The sequence below is a fragment of the Calidris pugnax genome, unplaced genomic scaffold, assembly GCF_001431845.1.
Source record: "Calidris pugnax isolate Ruff unplaced genomic scaffold, ASM143184v1 scaffold20, whole genome shotgun sequence".
In the NCBI taxonomy this organism is placed as follows: domain Eukaryota; kingdom Metazoa; phylum Chordata; class Aves; order Charadriiformes; family Scolopacidae; genus Calidris; species Calidris pugnax.
Window position 1 is genome coordinate 22,987,625 of NW_015094510.1, and position 23,058 is coordinate 23,010,682.

Sequence of the window (23,058 nt, forward strand, 5' to 3'; positions counted from 1 at the left end):
TTTCCTTTGCTGTATGGATCCCACCAGAAATGCAGAGAGCTATGGACAACATCTAGTCCCTCCTGAACATTTTCCTCCTATTTTCCAGGACAGAGTAACTCTGCAGGCACTTACACCCTTCAAGCATTGCTTTCCCTAGCCTGAAAGTCATTGGTGGGTTGTCATTGCTGTAATATGCTCAAAACCCCTCCAGGGGGCTGGGGGGCTTTATCTCCTGCCTGAAGTCCTGCCTTGGTGCTTATCTCCTGCCTGGAGATAAATGTAGGGCAGCCCAAAGTAGGCAGCTCAATATTACACAAGCTTTTTTAAGAAGCTCCAAAAGTCATGTCCAGAAATACAGCCAACTTCAGCTGCTGCAGGGTTCAACTACTTACTTAACAGTCTTTCTTGGCCTGAGGGAGGTGACTATGTTGGGTACAAAAAGAAGGTCCCATGTGCCAGGTGATGCAGCACTCCAGATTAAGGGAAAAAACTACTTTGTTCTGCTCTTGGGGAAGGTGAGTCCCTGCGCAGAACAGAAGAGTCATGGGACCAAGAAGGGCCTCTTGCAGCATGCAGCCAAGTGTCTGGGGCACCAAACCTCAGAAGTATAAAGGCATCTCAAGCACATTCCCAGAAAAAGGCCAAGTTCAGGCACCTCTCTGGTAAGTGGTGGTGAAACCCAGCACTCCCCATTCAGCACACCATCCTTGTACTATCTGTGAGTAGGCTCCCCCTATAGATGCTTCCACAAGGGGAAGCATCACTCTGAGTGATGTCCATTGACTGTAGACCAGGCCTCCTTCACCTGACTGACACCTACACTGTGCCCATGGCTGCTGGACTGACCCCTGCACTGAGCCCCTTGCTCCGACTGGCATGGAAGGCCCACGGCAGAGCAGAGGGGAGGCTCCACTTTGCTTTCTAACATCTCTTCATCTCTAGCTCCAAGGTAAGAAATGCTTCATTAAGGACTAAGTTTTGCTCACGTCATGTTAAAGATTTCTGGGACTATTCATTCTACTACTATAAATATATACACACGTATATTTGTCTATAAAGATAGCTTTCCTTTACAACACGTAGTGATTGTGTTGCTTAATGGACAAGAAGCTGAGTTCACATTTATGATGAATGTATACAATTTCAGTTTTACTCCATCCTGCCTTCTTATTTTAGCAGTACCATTCAACATCTACAATAATCCAATATATACAATTGCACAACATGCTCCTTTTTATGTCTCTCCAAACACAATCCTCTCTATATATACCAAGGTCTCTTTTTTCTCAGTGCACTAAGGAAGAAATGTAGCTTATTTTTTCCCCACAGATGAACTCAGAGTGGGAGAATAGGAAGAGCTGTGCAGCCTGCTTGCCTTGGAGGCAGCCACCAGCCCAGCAGTGCTGCCCAGGACATGTACTGCTGCTGGTTTCTGCAGCAGCCCAGAGACACGCGCTGCTCCTCAGGAAACACTGCCAAGGGCAGGAGGGACGAGCTTGTGTGTGATGTGAAATATTCATCACACCCCTTCGGTGTAAATGAGCACGAACAGTGGGAATATCCCTGGCTGCAGAAGAGAAGCTGTAATCACTGTGCTCTCTTCTACGGCGCACCCAGAGCTGCGCACACACAACCATCGCTGCCTCTGCGCCTCCCCACAAATGTGGTTTTGCTTTGACTTCTTGCCTGCCCTTGCTATTGCACTTAGGTGACACACCGGGAGGACACCACGCGGTCTGGTCCTTCTCCAGTGGTGCCTGTCACTGTGAGCCTGTCAGTGATCCCAGGCACTGTGATGCTCCAGCCTGATCTCCCATAAATTCACTGAAAACACGTCTTCCCAGAGGGTATTTGAGACAGCAGAACAGACTGTAGATGTGTGCTTGCAGGTGTGTGCATCTGTGTGCAGGTACACAAATGCATGACTATCTTCCTATATAAATCCCCCAATAAACTAGACACATGGTAATCTCCAAGACTCAGCCACTTTAACTCCCCAGTTTTAATTGGGCTATTGCCTATTTAGATGCTAAGCCCTCCAGGCTGGAACGTCATCTTTATACCACCTCAAGCTCCAACAGGGTAGGTTTAGACTGAACATTAGGAAAGAATTTTTCACAGAACGAGTGGTCGGGCATTGTAATGGGCTGCTCAGGGAGGTGGTTGAGTCACCATCCCTGGATGTGTTTAAGAACCGTTTAGATGTGGTGTTGGGGGATATGGTGTAGGGGGGGACTTTGTAGAGTAGGGTAGATGGTTGGACTTGATGATCCCAAGGGTCTCTTCCAACCTAGATGATTCTATGATTCTATGAAATGTCTACCATTCTGCTGGGATAACTGTGGAATAATAAACATGTTAAAGTCCTAAATTCTGATGAGATTGCTATATAGAGATAAAATATTAACTAAAAGGAATACTTCAAGTCAGCCAAGTGCTTTCTGTTTTTAGCGCACCCGATTCAATCCAGACAACATCTTTTTGTTCCTTGTTCTGTGTAATTCAGTTAAACACAACAAGCTAATGTTACTTAAACAGATATTATTGCACTGGCAATTAAGAAGATAAAAAATGATTTTTCAAGTAAGGCTAGCATTTGTGATTTGTGATGGCTAAAACCAAATCAAGGCAATTATACATCGAGCCTGTTATTTCTGCAATCAAAAAGCTGGCACATAGCTGGTTTGATAGACATTTAGCATTGCCAGACCTTTCTTATGGATAATAAATGATTTCTCTTACTAGGCTGCAGATGCAGGAAGATTCCTTAAAAAACTTAATTTCTATTACACTGATCATTATTGCCATTATTATGATGATGCCTATATATGTTATTATAGGCCATATCTATATCAATACAGCCATGCCACTTCGCCCTGGAGATAATGGAAAAAAACCAAACAAAAGTATTACTGTCAGAGGTCTAAAAATAGGAGCAGGGAGGAGGTAGAGGAGGCTACGTGTGTGTATGTGAGGGCAGGAGAGCTGCTGGGATGCTACAATGGGCATTTCCAGGTGAGGCTGCAGCAACAGACTGAGCCACCAGGGGATGCCTGAGGTTGGCCACATGGGTGAGAGGGACAGGGATGTGGCAGAGGGACAGGTTACTGGGAAGTAAAACCAGCATGTCAATGTATGTCAGGTAACTCAGTGGTCACTGCTGCTTCTGGGTTGGTAATGGGGTGTTTGCTCTATCTCTAGGTTAATTGTGGCCTTCCTTAGATTTTTGTTCAAAAATTTGGTCTTGAAATTGCTTCTGAAGATTATTTGTGAGTCGGGGTATGGCCTCCTATTTTACAGCAATGTTAAGATTTACATTTTATCTCATCATACACTGAAATTAACGTGAAATCTTCTGAACGTGTATAAAACAAGAGCTGTGCTAAAGGTTTCTCTCTGAAGGGAGGCTCAGCTTTTTGACGAGAGGATGAGATCCCTCTTACCCAGACAGGCCAGATCTCATCCCCCCCACTGCCAATGACAGTTACAGATCCTGCATTTGCTCCCTCTTAGTGAAAACTTTGCCCAGCCTCGCCAAATTCCCTAAGAGGTATTTATGAAATTTCATTTGTTAAATATTTCTGGTTTCTCATGGAAGCAGAAAAATTCTTCAATTTCTAGTGTGATTAACACTTTCATATATGAGCCTTGCACCTATTGATCTACAATGAATTGCAAAGTCTTTGTTCTGTTACTTTCTTACCAGAAATCTTGATAGAGTATCTGAGGAGAGCACTCAGTGAACCAATCAAAGAAAATTAAAAAAAAACAAACATGATTGATCTGAGGAAATTTCCTTTTCAGTATGTATCCAGCAGTAGCTGCTGTACTGCACTGATTAACATGTCTGGGGGCCCTGTATGAACTCTGGAGCTTCCTTGCTGGTGCTGGAGCTGCTTGATTTCAAGCACTTTGTGAGGAAGGTGCAGGCTTCTCATCCCTTCAACTGTCCCAGAAAGGTAACTGAGAAACTTCTAATATTACACATCCTGTTCAGGTAATTTTGAAAGTGAAGATTGTTAATTCAGAGACAAGAAAGTTATTAATTCAGAGAAAAGCGACCCTACTTCCCAGCCAGTTCACAATCATTTTCACTTATCTGGCGAGTAGTGTCTGATGTTATAAATGGATTCAAAGCACTTAATAGTTCCACAATTACTCTGTCACAGGTCTAACCATGGCAGCCACACATGGTCTTTGAAATCACTATTCCAGACTGCCTGTACCAAGACCATACCTTCCCATGGTTAAAGCAAATGTTGCTAGTACATTTCTGGCAAAAAGTAGTGATCCAAGAATGTCAAAGTTGCTGGATTCTAGAATTGTTATTCCTATTTTTTTAAAAAATATTTATGTGTAACTAACAATATTCTTCTCCAACCAAGGGATACATACATACTCTAATTTGGAGTTTTTTCAAAGCAAGTCCATATAACTACCCCAGCTCTTGCCAGGGAAGCATGTTCTTCTACCCCTCCAAAACCAAAATTTGCACTATTTGTCACAGCAGTTGCTATGAGAAAGCTACTGGGGACAGGGGGAGAAGTCAAGAGGTTCCCTGCACTTTCTTCGTTCTGTCTTGCAGACACTGAAGCAGAGCAAGCCATGCTGCCTGGGAGCAGTGTAGGGTATCTGTAGAAGTCTAACATTTGCCCCCAGTTTGGTTGCAAAGCTGGTGAGAGGCCCTTCTGGTGTGTTCCCAGCTGAGGCTAACCCCTGGACACTTGTAGTCACTAGTGAAAAGCTCTACGTAGTGATGGGATAGCAGCATTTTGTGTCTTACCTAAACAGACCCTTTTGAGGTGCCTGAGGATAGTGCTGTGCATTGGATGGTATAGCCACCTGCAGAGTAAAACACTGACAGTGCAGAAATCAAAAGCAGTGACATGTCTGTAGAGCTGCCTAGCATTATTTATTGCTCCAAAAGGAGAGGCGGAGAGGTCAGGCAGGACCACTGGGCAGCTTTTCCCCCAGCCCTGGCACCACCTTTGCCAGCGGCTCTGTGAAGAAGCCCCATTGCAGCTTCATCTTGGCACACGCTGTCTGTGCTACCCACAGTTTCCCCTTCACTTGCTTCCCTTCCCACTCCCCCGACCCCTGCCTCCATGGTCAGTAGGTTATTTCCAGCAGGATTTGCTTGGCATTGCCATGAACCCATCTCCAAAGCGCTGGCAGAGGTGTGCCACAGCCAGTCACACCAGGCAAAGCCAGGCAGTGTCTGCTCCACCAGCACAAATGGGTCCAGACAGGGCTCATCCTCTGACGCTGCAGGGGGAACTGAAGCTATGGGGAGAGAAGAAAAATCTCTACCAATTTCTCAGAAGTAAAGTCCCCTGAGCACTCCTTTTTATTCCTTTTCCACTGTGGAGTCCCCAGTGGCCAATTGCTGGATGGAGATAATTAGCCCTTAACTAAAAACAGTTTTATATATACATATATATGGTTTATATATACATATATATGGTTGACATGGTGCTGGGGGACATGGTTTAGTGATGGGGTTTTTTTTCAGAGTTAGGCTGATGGTTGGACTAGATGATCTTGAAGGTCCCTTCCAACCAAGATGATTCCATGATTCTATATATATGTGTGTGTGAGTGTATGTATTTTTTTCACCTGTTCTACTTTTAACTGCTATTTAACTGAAAGCACTTACAATTAGCATGTTTGAGGCATCCCCTCTTCACACAAAAGGAAGAAGCAGCCTTTTTGCTAAGCAATTAACTCTTTACCTACCATTTTTCAGCTATGTTCCCACCTGAATTTACTCAAACATCAGCCTTTAGTGCTTCACCTTAAAACCCTTCTGCAGAGACTTTGTGGTTGCTTTGCAGCCTCAGGATTTCAGGTAAAGAGAAGATTTTGCAGCTGCTCCCTTCCTGCCCCTCCAAATGCCATTGCTCGTGCTGCCCATTGCCTGCTTTCCTGGGCATGAGTTACTCTCTCCCACTCCTCACTCTGCTGGGTAAGGTCTGAGAAAAGCATCTTACTGGAGACAGGGGTGGCCTGACAAGGCCCAAGTGCCTCCTCTTTTTATTGCTTTCCTGGTTCTTCTCCCCTCCTCAGCCATACGGCCATAGGGCACAAGGCTGGAGCAGGGACACCCACCAGACCCAGGAGAAGAGGGTGCACCTCAGAGGCAGAGGTTATCTTATTGCCCCATTTGCAGTGAGGAAGGAGCTTGTGCAAGTGGGTCCACATCACAGAGGAAATCCTGCTGTGGGACTTGGGCTATCCAGGAGCACACAGCTAAACTGTATGGAACAGGCAACTGCACCACCCGTCCCCCCTTCCACCTCACACAGTGCCCACCCCAGGAGCCCTCAGCAGGGCATTTCTCTCTGTTTTCTCACAATACCCAATATTCGCCATCACCGTCTCCACTCCAGCCAGCCCACACCCCCATGCCCCTTTGATGGGTGTGGGACTGCATCCAAACCCCACCAGCAGCACAGTGAAATGGAGCGGTACCCAGGTGGATGGATCTCCACTCCATGGGGTGGATCCACCATACAGTCACAGCAGGGGGCACAGCAAAGCACTCCCACTTTGCCCAGTGAATAGGCATGTCAGTACTTATTTCTGAATTTGCTGGTTTTCTTCATTCATTCATTCATTCATTCTGTAGCCCAAGGCCTTATTTATCACCCATGCTATCCTCTGCACTGACTGCAAAGTGCCGATTTTCCTCACAGGCTGTTTTTTTATCATCTCACCCCCGATATCAGAGTGCATCACAAATACTAATTTATTTTTTTCCTCCAGGGCGCCCTCATGTGATGGCAGTTCCTTGGTGTCCCCAACTAACAGCTGGGCATTGAGGCTCAGAAAAATGAAAAACGTGCCTCAGATCCTGTGTTAGGTGAGAGGTGGGTTTATTGGCAGACCTGAAGGGCACAGTGCAGCGAGTATCTGGCTCTGCAGTCACCGCAGCAAAACACTGAGCACTGAGAGGTGCTGTGCGAGGGAAAATGAGGGGAACACTGGCACAGAGGAGGAGAGCTTGGATGAAATGATCTTCCTACAGGCCATGTGTAGCATACTCTGGTAACATCCAGTTACCCAGAGGATGAGGAGGGGAAAGATATTTAAGATTTAAAGTTTCTATTCCTGCAGCAACCTGCCTTCTCACTGCCTCTCTTTTAGCACCCACAGCAAATAAGCAGAGGAGCTGCAGAAGACACCTTCCTTCAGTTCACAAGCCCTGATCCATTCTTTGGGCAGACTGACCATGTGTGAGTGTCCTGTAGGTCCCATAGCAGCCACGTTATAGAGCCTTCATTGTAACACTTCGATTCCTACTGTTCTGTTTTACCATAACTAATAGCCCCCAATACTAAATCTTGTGCATTTCTACTTAAAAAGTAATTTAGAAAGTCCTAAATGTGACAAAGCTTCTTTCTAATTTTTTCCTCCCAAGTAAACAAAGTGTTTTGTTTGTCTCACAATAAGATGTTTTTGATTCATATCCCTAGACTGTCGGTTTGATGAGTCCAAAATGGATTTTTTCCAGGATACAAAATGAAAAGATTGAGTTGTTCTGTTTGCTCTGGTCTCCAGCAGGAGCAAAGAAAAGACTAAACTTGCTGAAAACAGGAAATCTACCCAAGCTGTAATAATGATAAGGGAGGAGTTCCTCTTTTCTAAGGAATATTCCTGGGCCAAAATCTAACACATTTTGCAAATGTTGGGAAAGTACTACCCCTGAAAGCCAGAAGGTCAGTCTTTCTGATGAGTGTTGACTTCTTACCATTGTGCCACTACCAGGCACAAACAATAGATATATTTCTCCTAAACCCATTCTCACAGACAGCTGTACAAATAAACGATTTTGGCTCAGCCTGAGATAAGCTCTTGAAATGTTCTTCGGATGCAATGGTGGGAAGCACCAAGTGATTTATAACCAGTGCAACCAATGTTGTCTCTAACACAAGAGGTCGTTAGCACTTGGACAAGGTAGTTACATGACACTGGGGGGTATATTGTCTATTCACAGGACAGAAACATTACTCTGAAAAATGCACATATATCCCAGTTATTAGAATGGGGGAAAAGGTTTTCCTCATCCATCCTAGATTTTGCATGATGCTACTCTGTGTGTGCACTTGTCTGGAAGACGTGTATTGTATAGCCTCCCAAAATTAACCCACACTCAGGTGCAGAGACAAACACACACACTGGTTACTAGTGACACGTCTTTCCCAATGTTGGTAGGCAAAATGCTGGGATGCCATCAAGTACTGCAGTGCTGTCCTAACCCTTGTTCAGGGCACCTGTGTGGTTCCCCGATTCACAGCTGATCTGATTATGTCCCGGTTCTGCGACCTGGCCTGAGAAGTTTTCCCCAGTGGTAAAGATCGCAGGGCTGTGCTGCAAGTCTGGAACCCCTCCATGTCCATGCAGATCATGAGATAGACTACCCCAGGATAACCCTTTCCCTTCCCTGCTCCCTCCCTTGGGGTCTGCAGCCCAGAAAGGATCCCTTCCCCTCACAGGCACTGTAGATCTGGAGTCCTAATTTCAAATTTCAGAGGCAGAACTTGCAGCCAGACTCCTCCTTCCAGCTGTCCAGGCATGCTGTACTGGCAGAAAGGCATTAGACTGGTTTCTATTCCTCAGCACCAGTTTGGCCCCCACAGTTCTCAACACAAACTCATCTGCTCTGAGTGTACTAGAGATATGAAGGGGATTTTTTTTTTTTTCTCCCTATTTGTGTCTAGAAGGATTAACCATCCAGAATTCGTCACTTTGTGCTACTCTCCTTTAGATGGCACTGTTACCACTTCTAAGAAGGACTGCTGCCGGCCACTTTGCTGAACGGGGTGAAACTGGCCCGGGACTTTAATTATAATAATAATAAATCATTAATGCGGGGCTAACAAGCCAGACCAGGTCAGGAGCAACCCAAGTCGGGGGGAGCCCTTCGCAATATTTGCTTTAGAAAGTTTTCATGGTATCCTCTTCACTTCATCACTCCAGCTCCTGCCAGTCACTTGTTCACTTTGGAGAATCCCTCACAGCACAAGGTTTGATATTGGCATGATGAACACCCAACACTAAGGACAAACCCAATCTGCACCTTTTCAGAATAAGTTTGAAGCGGTTCCCAAAGTCAACAGGAGTCATGCATGCATACCTGAGAACCTTAACTAATTAACTTGCTAATTAAATAATAATTAGAAGCCATGCTATCCACAGGCACTGCAATCATTATTTTTCATAACTAGCTGAATGCTTATGTCAGAACCACTGTTTTTAGATTTTTTTGTCCACTGCCTCAGTCATCACCCGCTTTGATTGCCCAGGCTTTTTCCCTAGATAGCAAATTGGTTTAGCTGTCATTTAATGGGTCTGTATTATGTACTGCTACATATTGTGCACTCCTCGATGCCTATTTAATGAATCTTGCCTATTAAGAACATTTTCAGCTGAGAGAGAGAGAGATATGATTCCAGGATACAATTCAGCAGTGGTCTGGACTAGCCAAAAAAAAATAATCCAACAAAACCCAAAGAAAATAGTCATGCAACCTAAAGGTTGCCTCAGCAAGTGCTTAAAATTGGAAAGCACTCAAAGAAACTGCTGGTGTGGGCCAACATTCTGTACTACATATTGATGCTCTCTTTCTTCAGCTAAACATGTCTGCTGGACTGTTTGCATTGATGCTTTCCCCAACTCTAGAAAGAGAACAGAAATAATGTGAGCAAGACAGAGCTACGGGCATGGGGAGACTCCTACCTGTGTACAAAACACCGGTCCTTTGGTTGCTTTTAAGACTCAGTCCAGTCCTCGCTGTCTGGTAGGACATTTTCCAACAGAATTCAGCTCCAATTCAGAGAAAAATCTATGTATTGGACATTATTTTAGTGTGGTGTAGGGAGAGAGAGACATACTAAAATTAGGCTATGGGTGACCATCAGCCCAAAGAGGCTCCCTAGCACCAAAGTAGGATTGGGCCCTCTGCTGGGCTTGAGGTCTGAGTAGAACTGCCAGTTGGACAAATCAACCCCAAACTTCTCCGAAATAAGGCCCCACCTTGTTCCTGGATGAGTATTATTCCCTTGCTAAACTGCAGTTCTACTCAGACCTCAACCAGTTTGCCTGCAGGCTTCTCAGAAACACACACAATTACTATTATTTTTATAATGAGAAAAGTTTCTTTTTCCATGCTGCCCTAACTCAAAGCCAGCCAATACAATTTTGCTCAAGCTTTCAAACAATAATGCCACCTCAGAAAATGTCTACAGATTAGATTTTCGACTGACACTCAAAAACTTGGAAGTCTGTGTCTGTGTTGCAAGGCAACAGACTCCCCAGTTATGCAATTGCTTGAGTAGTCCCAGGTCATCCCACTACATGTAGGCTCCCAATTTAAGCATTGACTTTCAAAATGCAGTGTCCTTAGGCCTCCCTGAAGGCCTCAATTGAGAAGGGAAATACCTCGAGCAGAAATTCAGATCTTTGGTGCTGTAAATAGTCTTCTGGAAGTGCTTACCTGCCTCCATTCACCAAAAATGGAGCCTAAAGCAACTGTATTCCTAACACAGGTACCAATTCTGAGAGCCTAATGGGCAACTGCTGGGCTCATGATGACTATGAGGGGTGTCTTTGCCTTGGAGGTGTCCATGTTAAATGGTTCCAGCAGTGAGCAGCAAGTCACAGGTGTCTTACACTGTGCTGAACAGTGATATATACACTCCAGGGTGACCAGACAAGCCCAGAAGGGATGGACACTCAGGCTGAAAACAGGTGAGTCCAACAGTGGGTCTGAAAAAAACCTACATCTAATCCTGACCAAGCCTGAAGGTGCTTAAATTCCACAGATATAGTATTTTTTACCTCCAAGCCCTCCAGGCACTCAAATGAGTATTACTGCAATCCCTCCCCACAGCTGGCCTGACAGTGCAGAGGAACTGGGAACGGGAGGAACAGCTATGCCCTGCCAGGACTTAGAGAGGACTCTATTAAATTAAGTCCCCTGAGGTTTTCAATTTAGGAGGCATTCTCAGGACAGATCTAACATGCACCAACAGGATGACAGTCGTTTCAAAGCTCAGCTGAAGCAGCTGTTCTCATTTAAAACATATCCAGAGGAGATGAAGGACATATGCCCAAGCTTCCAGAATTCCTTCAGCAAAGAGAGGCACGAGATGAAAAATCTCTCCCCAGTGGACAACGCACAGACAAAGCTGAGTAGACACTGCTCTGCCCTTTTTTGTTTCCCTCTGCTTTAATCAAGGACATTCCACAGTCAGCTCCAAAAAAAAAGGCAAAAAAAAAAAAGCTTTACAAATGTCCATCAGACCCAGAAACGTCAAGACTGAAGAAAAATAGAGGGGGGAAATCCTCTGGGAAGGAATTTAAAATATTTAGTACTTTTTAAAAATTCCCTGGTTTTTCAGTTCAGTGAAGCTCCCCCCAGCAACAGAATCTCCCACTTGGGGAAAAGTATGAACTACGGTATTTGTTCAAAGGTAAACTTTCCCACTAATATAAAAAAAAAAAAAAACAACACCTGAATAAAGTATTTCAGAATTTTTAAAGACTGTTTGAATCTCTGGTTTGGTTTTTTTTTTGTTTTCTTTCTCCCATTTTAATATTGAAAGCTTACTCTTGTCTCTTCCCAGAGTAGAAAAGCAGGCAATCAAGGATATTATCCAAACTTTGGGTTCTACTGCTGGTGATCGTTTGCCTGATTTACAAAGTAGTTGGGACACCAGCTTAACCTGGGATGGTATAAAATACATGGACATCAGGTGAACCAGGTCTGGACCTCAGACCCAAGCTAGATTTCCCAGATCACTAAACAGCCCTTGAAACAAACAACACCTACAAGTTACTGTGGTCATCTTTTAAACTTTTCTCTTTTTGTCTTGGGTTTAGTGAATAAATAAGCTTCTCTAATTATTGTCAATGTTTTCTGTATGCTCTCTGTATCTGCTGAACGTAATCTCCTAAATGCTATGTTAATGTTATCCTATGCTATTCTAAATGCAACATGATGTTATTCTCTCGTCTTCAGGAATTGGCAGGTCTGTAACAGGGACAACTCTGCCTCATCTGTGGTGAACAGTAACAGTAGATAAGTACTGTGAGAAAGCAAATCTTTCCTTCATCCAGCACCTTTGTTTGACTCAATGCATGGATTGGTTTTGCATTTGTTCACAAGTATCGATATCTCAGTTACACTTTCCATTTCAGCTGCAGCAGTTGGGGACTTGGACTTCTAAGTTTCTGCATCTGCTTCACTGCTAAAAACATCCTGAAACCCCTCTGTGCTTGTGACAAATGCTTCAGTCACAATTCTTCCTCTTCCAAGTTCCTGAACTTTGATTTTCAAATACATGGCATCAAATAATAATTTCTTCTTCAAAATAACTGTTGCAAAGATGCTTTGGTCCCACGAACAAAGTTTCAATGACTGTGGATTCATTTGGGAAAGTGACTGGTGTAAAGGCAAGGTATCTTTCCAATGGTAAAAAGTACAGATTGCACTTACCTGCATGAAAAAGTGCTGTGTTGTTATAGCAAAGACATCAAATCCACAGCTGGTCTTTTTAAGCTCATCTCGAATATTGCTTAATTGCCGGGACTGCTCATCACACTTTTCCTTCAGTCTCTGAACAAACTGCTTTTCAGCATCTCGACTCTCTCCTGGTTTGGGGGAGAATCCATTCTTTGGGGTGGCTGGCCTTTGCTTGGGATGTCCTACAAAGGAGAGAAGAAAAGACTGTCATGGTCACTTACTTTAAATGTATGAACATGACCTTTATGTGTTTCTAACGTCTTAGGGTCTCAGTCCTATAAAAGAAAAAAGGTCTGTAGCATTCACACAGGTCTGTAATGACTTTCAAAGAAGGAAGAGCGCAGCAAAATATTTTTCCCTAGGGACCAAAGCTCAAAGCTTTGTAACAGTCATTTGACTTCAGGCTCTGAGCCTGAAGGCCTGCTATGAGTTGAGGAGAGCTGTCCTAAAAGTGTCTTACTGAGAATAGAGATCATTAGAGGAAGGATACATCTCACCTATGTCAGACATCTACAAGAGGCCTGCATCTTGACATGTGATGCTGACTCTCCTGAAAGGCAGTGAGAGAAATGGACACTTCCAGGTTGAGATTCACCTTATCTTGTTATGGATGTGGAAAACAGTTAGATGATATTTATACTCTACGCATGATTTCTTTGGTCACCTGAACCTCAAGGTGCCAGATTTACTTTGTCTTTGCAGATTTCCTTTTGCCTCCAAATACGACAATGTGGGGCTGGAGCTGTCAGTCCTTTCCTGAATGCAAATATAGCTATTGGGAATATCGCTATTTCTTTTTATCAACATTACTGCAGTCTCCCGTGCCAGTTCCCCTTGTTCTCCCCTTTATAACACTTCAAAATTTCAGCAGAAAACAAATATGCATAGAAATGCCACCAGGTGCCATGTAACGCTGACTGGTTACACCACTAGCTCTCTCTCTGCACCATCGGTCATACAAGAATCACTCTATGGTCTGCCTGTACAAATGGGTCCAGACAGACTCTGGCTCTTTTCATGTGGTCCAAGTTGGTTTGAAGCAAGCCTGATCCTCTATAAAGGTGTGAAACCACTAGTGTGGCTTGTCTTTAAGATATCAGCTCAAATTCAGAGCTATATTCACATGAATGGCACAAGAACTAAAGCTTACTCATGATAAGCTACTTCAGGGAAGGTGAGGCTTCATCCTGAATTACGTTCATATCCTGCTTGAGTCAACTATTAATTTCTCTGGATATACTGAGTTATGAGGATGAAGCAAGAAGGGGCAGTGTTCTGGTAGTGTCAGGTCGGTCAAGCCACTGCTTGGACAATCTGTTTTGTCTTTATCTTCTAAGCTTTCTGAGAACTCACCTCTGCAAACATTTATGGTCAGCTGAGCAACACCTTTGCACAGCTTACCGATTCTTTCTGCTACTCTCAGTCTCTCCTCAGCTGATGCTTTTGAGCTTATTCCTGAACAGAGAACCAGGAATCTCTGGTTCTCTTCCTCAGCTCCTCTCACTAGTCTCAAGCATTTAGCCTAGGAGCTAGAGGCAGTGAGAAAGAGGGAGAAAAGTCAGACACCTTGTTCCCATGTGTTACTAGAAATGAGAGACACTGGTCTGGATACAGATGAAAAATGAACATTTCTGTGTTAGTAGAAAGGGTTGACTATGCAAGAATTTGAAAGAAAAGGTCATCTCGTACTTTTAAAATCTTGTAGCATACAGTTTCTGAAAAATAATACAGAAACAATGTCTCCAGCCAGTCCTTAGCAATTAATGTAACAGAGGACAGTATTCTGCCATGGATACTACCTTCCCTTTCCTAAAAAACAGAAGAATCCTTTCACAGAGATGCATCTGATGGTATGAGTTTGACCCAATTTGTAAAGTAAAGCAATGTTCCAGAAGTAATTTTGGCAGATGTGCTTTAGATATTTTAGATCTTTAATACTGTGGCCTGGGTGTGAAAATGGATCCTTAGGGCAATTTTACTAGGTCAGGCAGGGAAGCAGTATGGGTTGTCAGAGCAATACCCCTGGAGCGTATTCCTACTGTTTCAGATCCCCAGGTTGTGTGGAGCCACTGGGAGCGTATCTTCCAACTTGCTCAACTATGTTCTGGCTCCAGGCTGAGCTTACAGGGATCTAGCTTCAGCAGAGATTCTCCCTCGTGTCTCCAAGTATCTCATGCTGCAACTGCAAAGAGCCGTGGGTGCAAAACAGCCTCGGAGACTCTTTGTGCACATGACTTGTGTTTGCAGAGAGGAATACCAGGTTTCACAACATGTCAAGACTAACTTCATGATGTGACAAGACCTAAACAATGCAAACACTCTCTCATTGAGAGAGTTCAACCAGCTATTGCCCTCTATGCATTTTCATGTCAGGTAAAGTCTGTAAACCTTTTTGTGCAGGAATGATATTTTCTTTCAGATTCTTTCATTCATTTAAAGGGGCTCTTAACTGGGCAGTAGGTATTACCACAAAAGAAGAAATTAATAAAAGCAACAGCCATAAGTATCTGTCTTTTTAGCATAAAGATCTCGGGTTGTTTAGGCAGCGTGGTGATGTTACAACAGAAGGCATAGGGAGAAGTGTAGGGGGAAGCCCTTGAAATCAGTCCAGTTTTAATTAAAACAAAAACCCATCAGGTTGTTTTGTCTTATATCTCTCTAGCTTTCCTGTTCACTGGAACATTTGAAATGTGCATCTCTGTGTTGTCCTTGTCAGTATTATAAGCTGTCCTTGTAAATTAAACTGTGCCACTCTCCTCAGGGATAAATCTGAATTTCTCGGTTCATTTAGGTCTGAAAATAGCTTACTAAGCTTATTCTGCCATTGATGTCTCTCTTCTGTTGCTCCACACAAAACAGGGTATATATTAATGATGCTGGCCCTGATCCTGAATGCCCTTTTTGCTGATGGTGGGACCAGGGGAGCAGACCCACTGTATGCTGAAATCACTGAATCCCTTTGATCCGCTGCAAAACTCCCAGGTCTTTTTTATCTACCTGCGTGTTTGAACTAAGGAGACATAACAGCTATATACTCATAATTAACACAGTCCATGAGGACTGAGATGGGGAATGCAATTTATTTGCCTTTTAACTGTCCAATTTCCAACATTTTGTAAGGAAAGTGAGGAAATTACTTTGAGAGGATTGATAACAAGCAATCTGTAGAGTGACAGATGTCAGAAACAGATGGCACTGTCCTGCGGTGGGGCACAAGGAGAGCACCTGCATCTATGTACACCTGCTCCTATACAGAGATTTCAGGAATGGTATTGCATCAATAGATAAAATTGAGATACCTGCAATGCTCTGCATCTCAAAACTCCACTGCAAGTCTTCAAGAGGACTAATACAGGTTCTAAAGATCAGACCCAAGGCTAAAGAAAAAATCATGTGACAGACAAAAACCAGTGCTGATTAAAAGGAACTTCATGTGAGAAGGCCTGTAGTAGAGGGGAAACAACATAGAAACAGCACTCAGGAATTTTAAAGTCTCTTCCATGGCCACATGTAGCTGTGGTGGAGTTGCATGGGGGACACATGCTCTCCAATCACAAAGTGTAAATGCCGTATGAGTTTTCAGTCCTGATGGAGGAAAGGCTGTGCTAGTGGCCCTTAGTCCCAGCTACCCTCACTGCTTGTCCTGTTTAATGTCTGCTTTGATTACTTTGTGAAATTGTTAAATAGGCGGAAAGATTGTCTGTCTTTACTACTTTGTTATTGCTGTTGCTATTTTAAAGAATGCTAAAGGCTACTTTAGAACAAATAAATGAAGGTGAGGTTTATTTTCCTCTTTGATCCTTATACTGATAAACAATTTTAGATTGTCATAATTTCAGACAACCAAGCTTAAGAAATCCTAAATCAGTTTGATCGAGAGTTACTGAACCTTTCATGAGAATGAAGAAACCTTCGAGGCCTCATAAATTGGATATGCCAAAAATTTAATACTTGAAAAACATTGTCACCCGTGGAAGAGCAGACCTCCTTGAGACAATACAAATACACAGTACCAATATGCTTAGGTTTCATTTTGCTTTCTAATTCTAGTGGAAGCAAATCAGCTGTGCTGTAACATGCTGCTACAGCCACAATCAATGCTGCTGCTTAAACTGGACTCCCACCGTTATAAACACTGGTGAGCTGCTGGCCTGGCACTTTACACAACAAATTTTTCTTTGGATCTCTCTTGGTGATCTCACCAAGTGCAAAATAGCCTTAAAATTATATGATTCAGAGGACAGTGTTAAGTGCATCTTTTTACCCTAGTATCTTAGTAAAGAGAAGAATTTTGAGTCTGGTTGCTGCCTGAAAAGATTAAATTTAACCTTCCATTTTCTTGATTTTGCTGGTTGGGAAGGAGAAGAATAGGGATTGAGTTTAGTAAATGGGAGGAGACTCGATGCAAGTTACAGGAGGCAAAGAACTGTTGTACGTGTTTTATACTTTATCATTAAATGAAGAAACATGGGGTTCTACCCCCCCTCATTGTAATTCAAGTATCATATAGCTGTAGAGATGACATTTAAATTATTTAAGTAAAGTCTGAAAAATGACGTAACAGAACAGAAGATAAACTGCAAGCACAATGAAATCAGTGGGACCATGCATACTCATTTCTGAAGCATTTACATCAGCCAAAGGCCAGCCTTACAAAAGCTTTCAGGTGCCTTATACTTTTTATAATGTATGCTTATTAGACATAAATATAAATAAGTTCTATTCATATTAGTAAATAAACAAAGGTATTGTTTAGAAATGCTAAAACCATGTGTTTGTGCCTGATATTGAGGGGTAAGTTGACAATACCCCGATACAACTCTGAAGGTTATTTCTATTGATAATACCTTTTCCAATTATGTATAGAAATAGCCCAGGAAATTTAGTGCCTCTGCACAACAGTAAGTGTAGATTCTGAGTAATCACTATCACTCCAGGTAATTGTCTGAGGTGTCTTTTATTTCACGACATCTATCTGTTCTCTTTTTATATAAGGAAATTATAATGATAAAAAAAATATATTCCTGTGCCCCTAAACATGTAATAGCAACAACTCTTTTTTTTGGAGGGGAGATGATTGCACCGTTATAACAAAGAAAACATAGGTCTATTCAGCTCCTGTATTGGTATGATAAAGTCTGCTGTACACACAGCCAGCTTAATGAACCTCAGGCACAATCAATCTTCACTCAACAATAGTAGGTCTCAGATTTTAGTCTGTTAACAAGAGATGCAAAGTCGACAAGTTTAAATCTTCCCTGAAACAGTGCTTTTGGGTTCATAAATACCTGGTGAATGGAGCTTGGTGGCTGTTACTGCTGATTTCTTAGGGGATGAGACAGCTGGTCTGTTAGACTCCTGATCTTTTTGCACTTCTTTCTTCAGACCTGTTTTAGAAAAAAAATAAAGGTAGAAAGAAACCTGCTTTATAATTCTGTTTGCAATTGTGCAGAACTATGTTACTGTGACACCTAACAGAATAGCAAAACATAGGTATTTCACCAGTATACACCCTGGGCTTCGCACAGAATGATGCTACACAGTACCTCTGTGATGGATGCCAACCTGCCCTTTCTGCAAGCATGACCGTGTGCATGTGACTGAGCTGATATACACAGCACTAAAGAAGGTCAGAAGAATGTCTTACACATGATTTGGGTTCTCCAGCCATCTGACAATGCTGTTAAGGCACAAACAGCTACACAGGTAGCTCACTGTATCTGTTCTGAGCTCTTGTTCTGTCTCTTTACTTTGCTGTGCATCTTCAGCCAAGGATCTTCTGGGCTGGAGGAGAAGTTAAGTACAACCATGCAAAGCTGACTTGTTACCGGCTGGGCCCTGCTCTATCAACTGTTTCCCCAGTTGAAAAGAAACTGCCTTTTCTGGTTACCAGCTTTCCTAAGAGGGTATCATACAGGCAAGAGAAAGGCTTCTGCAGAACCAGAAGCCAGCAGGATGTCAGGCTGTGCTGGATGTGCAGGACAGTGGGTCTCTGCCTGTGCAGTAAGTCAGGTGAGGCCAGAGAGGTGCAACACATTCAGTGTACAAACCTACAACACACTGTGCCAATGCAGGACACAACAGGGCCATACTGTCGCCTTGCTGTCCACAAGGGTGAACCAACTCCTGGTTTGTGTTCATCTACCACCCAGACAAGTGCCAGGCTCCCTCTCCTCTCCTCTCCTCTCCTCTCCTCTCCTCTCCTCTCCTCTCCTCTCATTTGTAGTCCTCCAGATTAGTCCTGACCTCTGCATTTATCCTTTTCTCTGCAGCCACTAATTCTTCCCACTGGGAGCATGATGCCCCAGAGCTCTTGGGTTACTATCTCCAGAAGCTTTGTGCTAGCCTTTCCTCTTCCTTTAGTTTTTCAGTGGGAGGCGACTCAGTGTCTGTTATTATTCCTCCCACCACTGGAGCTCTCTGGTTACAGGCTCAGGATGGTTTTGTCAGTTGTCCAAACTCTGCAGTCACCGACTGCCTCTCATTTGAGGGAGATACAACTTCATCTGAAAGCCAGAGTGGCCACCCAAGCTCAGCTCACCCCTCCTGCCCACCCACAACTCCCATCAAAATAGCTGTGGGGTCCATGCTGAGTGCAGCAACATGAAAGCCCTGCCCTGCTGGTTTGCCCATGGTGTGACAGTCACAGCCACAGGATTTCATGCAGAAAACACGCACTGAGGAAGTAAGGAGGAAGAGCAAGAAAAAGCAAATCCCTGAGACATTAATGTATTTTCCCATTTGCTTTCCTTTTTTTACTGTGAGTGTTTGTCGGGGGCTATATTTTAGCCTGCAGACTTGTGTCACAGCCCCTGGATACAGGGAAAAGAAAAAGAGAGATTTAAGTCAAACCCCTTGTCATAAAGGAAAAACAATGTTTGCCCTATTAACTTTCACTTCTCTCATGAGTATATTTATGGACGTCTTGTAGGAAAATGTCCCACAGAATCTGAAGTATCTGAAGCAGGGAAAAAACCCTGTATTTTCTTGGTGGTGTTTAAAGACAGTGGCAGTCCAAAAGCTAACGCTATCTTCTACTGTGCTTAATGGAAATACGATCTGGCTATCTCAATAGTGCAGAAAAGTGATGATTTTATATGGGGATCATAATCTTCAGGGACACTTACTGGATGACTAGTTTTCCACCCTCTCCAAAGCCACAGCTAGTCACAGTTGCAGTATCAGGCTTATTTGTGATGCATCATTCACCCTTCCACTTCTGTCTGCATCAGGACTTGTGAGCAGTGAGCTGCAGATGCAGCATTTGCCATGCACCAGAAGCTTAGCCTCATATTTTCTAGCACCACCTCTCAGCATTTGCTTGCTTCTGTGAGGAGCACATGCCCACGCACAAGCCCTGTGCCCAACCATTCACTGGAAGATGGCACAGGAGAAGGTCCAAGACCCTCTGACTCCCTCCCACTCTTCATAGGCAAATCACACCATCAGTCATCAGAGGCTGGTAAAGACTGAACTCTTCTTCATGCCTTTACTTTGGTCTATCTCCATTTTCTCTGGTCTTTTAAAATTGGACATGTTGAGGCTACGATTCTCATTTGTGAACAATACTGTTCACAGAGAAGTGACTGAGGATATAAATTTCTTGTGTCTGCCACCTACTACACAGTACTTTACTACAGAGCAGAACATAAAATAAGTTTATGATGCCATTTCATTACTAAGGACCAAGCAAAAGCAGCCTGACATGGGAGCTGTGAAACAAAATCAGAGCTAGTTTTATAAGGCAGAGTTTATATGGTTACATATTTGAGCATTATTTATTTGTGGCAATGAGGCCTTGGTTTTTCTGTGGTTTTCAAAATAAAAATATGATGCACAAATGGGCCATATACCAAGCTCCTCCATAAATTTCCCTATGGCAAATGTCAAACACAGAAAACAATAGGGAAAGTGTGCTTTCCTTATGCTTCCAGCAGTAACAAGGGGCATATAAATATGTAACTACTTTTGTTTTCAAGACATTTTCAATGAGGAACACCTGGGGAATTAATTCAGCCCCTTACCCTTAAGCACAAAGCAAGGAACAATTCCCTAATTAGACCTCAGTTGGAAGAAAGCAGAGCAAAGAAGCAAAGAAGCCCAGTGAGCACCATCGTTCTGCAGAGGGCAAGGTGAAGTCTGTGGAGAGCAGTAAGAGTGTCACGTGGGTGCAGACAGCAGTGCCCATCAGGGATGGCTGCAAGGGAGACCCATGCAGAAGGTGGGACATCAGCAGAGCAAGCCTGAAGCAGGTTGTGAGCAAAGGTGCAAATAGATATCTTGGCAAGGACAGAAAAGTAGGATTAATAACAAGGAGGGGGAAATGAGGATAAATGCCCTCCTTCATTTTGGAAGATTAGGAGAGCTCCTAAGGTCTGGTAGGGGTGGCGATGCAGCAGGCAGGGAAGCAAGGAGGGGCTGTGCAGCAGGGGAAGAGCCACTGCACGACAGCTCTGCTGGGAAGGGGCTGAGGAAAGGAGCACATGGAGACAGCAATTATTTGGCTTCTCCTTCACAAGCAGAAAGGTCTTGGTGGCCCCTCTGTGGCCCTTCTCTGCAGGGAGGGATTTAGGAATCACGCAGCAGGCAAAAGAAAGGACAGTCTGCAGGAGCAAACCGTTATCGTTCTGCTAAGCTCATCACCCACAGGGAAATCTTAGGGGAAGAGCCGTCCCTGGCATCAGACCTCAAATAAGAGCTTGTGCTGAATGTTTTTCTAAAAATGGGGTTTGTTCTTTCTCTTCTCTTCTCTTTTGAAACAACAGCTGTTAGTTGGTTAAAAGAGAAACACTCAGAAAACATGTTGACTTCAAGTTCCTGCAGGGAAAATTCATTTCTAAATGACAAGAGTTTGGGCTTCGAATTTGTCATTTCACAGAAATCTAGAATTTCAGGTTTGCAAAAGTCTGTAGGAAAGCGTTGGCCTGATGACCAGCATAATGCTGTACCACAGGGTACGGCACAGCAAGAGGTTATACAGTTTGATCTTTCCTACCTCAGAGTGTTCTAGAAGTAACTCAAAGATTACAACATGCAGAAAAAGTTTGATGCTGCACGGTAAGTCAAGACAAACATTTCAGTCGTTATTACGGGCCTGAACGTGTGTGAAACCTCAAGTAATACTTTGATAAAAATATGTATTTTGAAATGTCAAAAGGTGTGTATGTACAATGATAGAATAATAAAAAATATGTAAAACATATTTCAAAGAGGAAATTAAGCACCGCAAGTGTATATTTCTTGAACCTGCATGCTGTTTTAATTTTGTTCTAAATTTGTCTTTTACTATGTGTATTAACTCTGACCTGGAAGAAAATTTACTGCAACCTCTTAGTGTTATTGCCCCTGGGCTGGAAATATGGAACTCCAATTAGCTGTGTGCTAAATGCCCATACATTAACTTTATTCCTGCTGACTGTGTAATCAAGTCTCTTAGCACCGAGCCTCCCAGCAAAAGGCTTCTGGCAGAGCAGGAACCACCACTAACTTCCAGGCTTCCAGGAACAACTTCCAAGGCTCTACCAGCTCCCTCCACCACGGGAGCTCATGGAGCAAGAAGTTGTCTTTCCAGTAACCAGGAATCAAAGCCACAGACTACTAATTCTGATATGAATTTACATTTCATTTAAGGTTACAAATCTCCCAACGTTTTCTCTCTTTTAAAAGCTATACTTATACAGAAATGGATATTTTAGGCCATAAGATAACTATGAGAACAAATACTTGGTTGTGTTTTCTACTGGTATGGTTACAGCATTTGCTTTTCAAAATTGCATCTGAATGCACAGTTCTGTATAGATATATACATTTCTTAATTAACACACATGGTCTGCTTCACATCAAACAGAAGGAGCAAAGGTAAAATCATTAGAAATACAAGGCAAAACACTCTTTACATGTTAAATCACTCAGCAATCACTTGGAAATAACAGCAGACAAACAAAGCCACTTCTCCATTCCCCCATCACTGCTGAATGCTAGCCTAGGATCCAGAGCTAAATACACCTTATTTGAGACTCTTCTCAAGAGCTGCTGCTGAATTAGCACTTATATTTGCCTGTGCCTTTCTGAGTCTTTAAAAGCCAGTACAGTCGTATAGGCTTCAATCTGCATTCTCACTTCAGACTAAAAACATGCTAACAAATTACACTTTGAGTATTTATTTCAAAACTAATCCTAACATGCTGTAGACATAATTAACAACTCAATGGGACTGGCTGCATTCATTTGGATTCCAGATGTTCTCAGGCGTATTTTATAAGTTAACTAATGCAGTCTGCAAGTTTAAAAAACCCCAAGGAAGTGTTTTCAGTCACTCACAGACACAGAGAGCCACTTCAAGCTTTCTTCTGCCTTTCCCCCTGATACCCACGACTACACGTGTCCTTGGTGAGTAACGACACATCCATGCGTGCCTTGTTTGAGACAAAATGAGCAAAGCTGGAAATATGATGAATTCTGTAAAATAAGAGCAGTCTAATTCTCTCTAGAGGGTCTCTACTTCCTGTGATCTATGAGATGCTAAAAGACTGTGAATAAATAAGTAGATG

General features: G+C 43.1%; 1 protein-coding gene across 1 annotated transcript in view; it reads right to left on the bottom strand.

The window, feature by feature from the left end:
* MTUS2 (microtubule associated tumor suppressor candidate 2) overlaps positions 1 to 23,058 on the bottom strand; it is a 351,323-nt gene that overhangs the window by 43,952 nt on the left and 284,313 nt on the right. Inside the window, exons 7-8 of the mRNA XM_014966124.1 lie at positions 17,797 to 17,895; positions 12,482 to 12,690 (exon numbers count right to left, since the gene is read on the bottom strand). Of these exons, the coding sequence (XP_014821610.1) occupies positions 12,482 to 12,690; positions 17,797 to 17,895 (308 nt within the window). The remainder of the gene's footprint in view (positions 1 to 12,481; positions 12,691 to 17,796; positions 17,896 to 23,058) is intronic.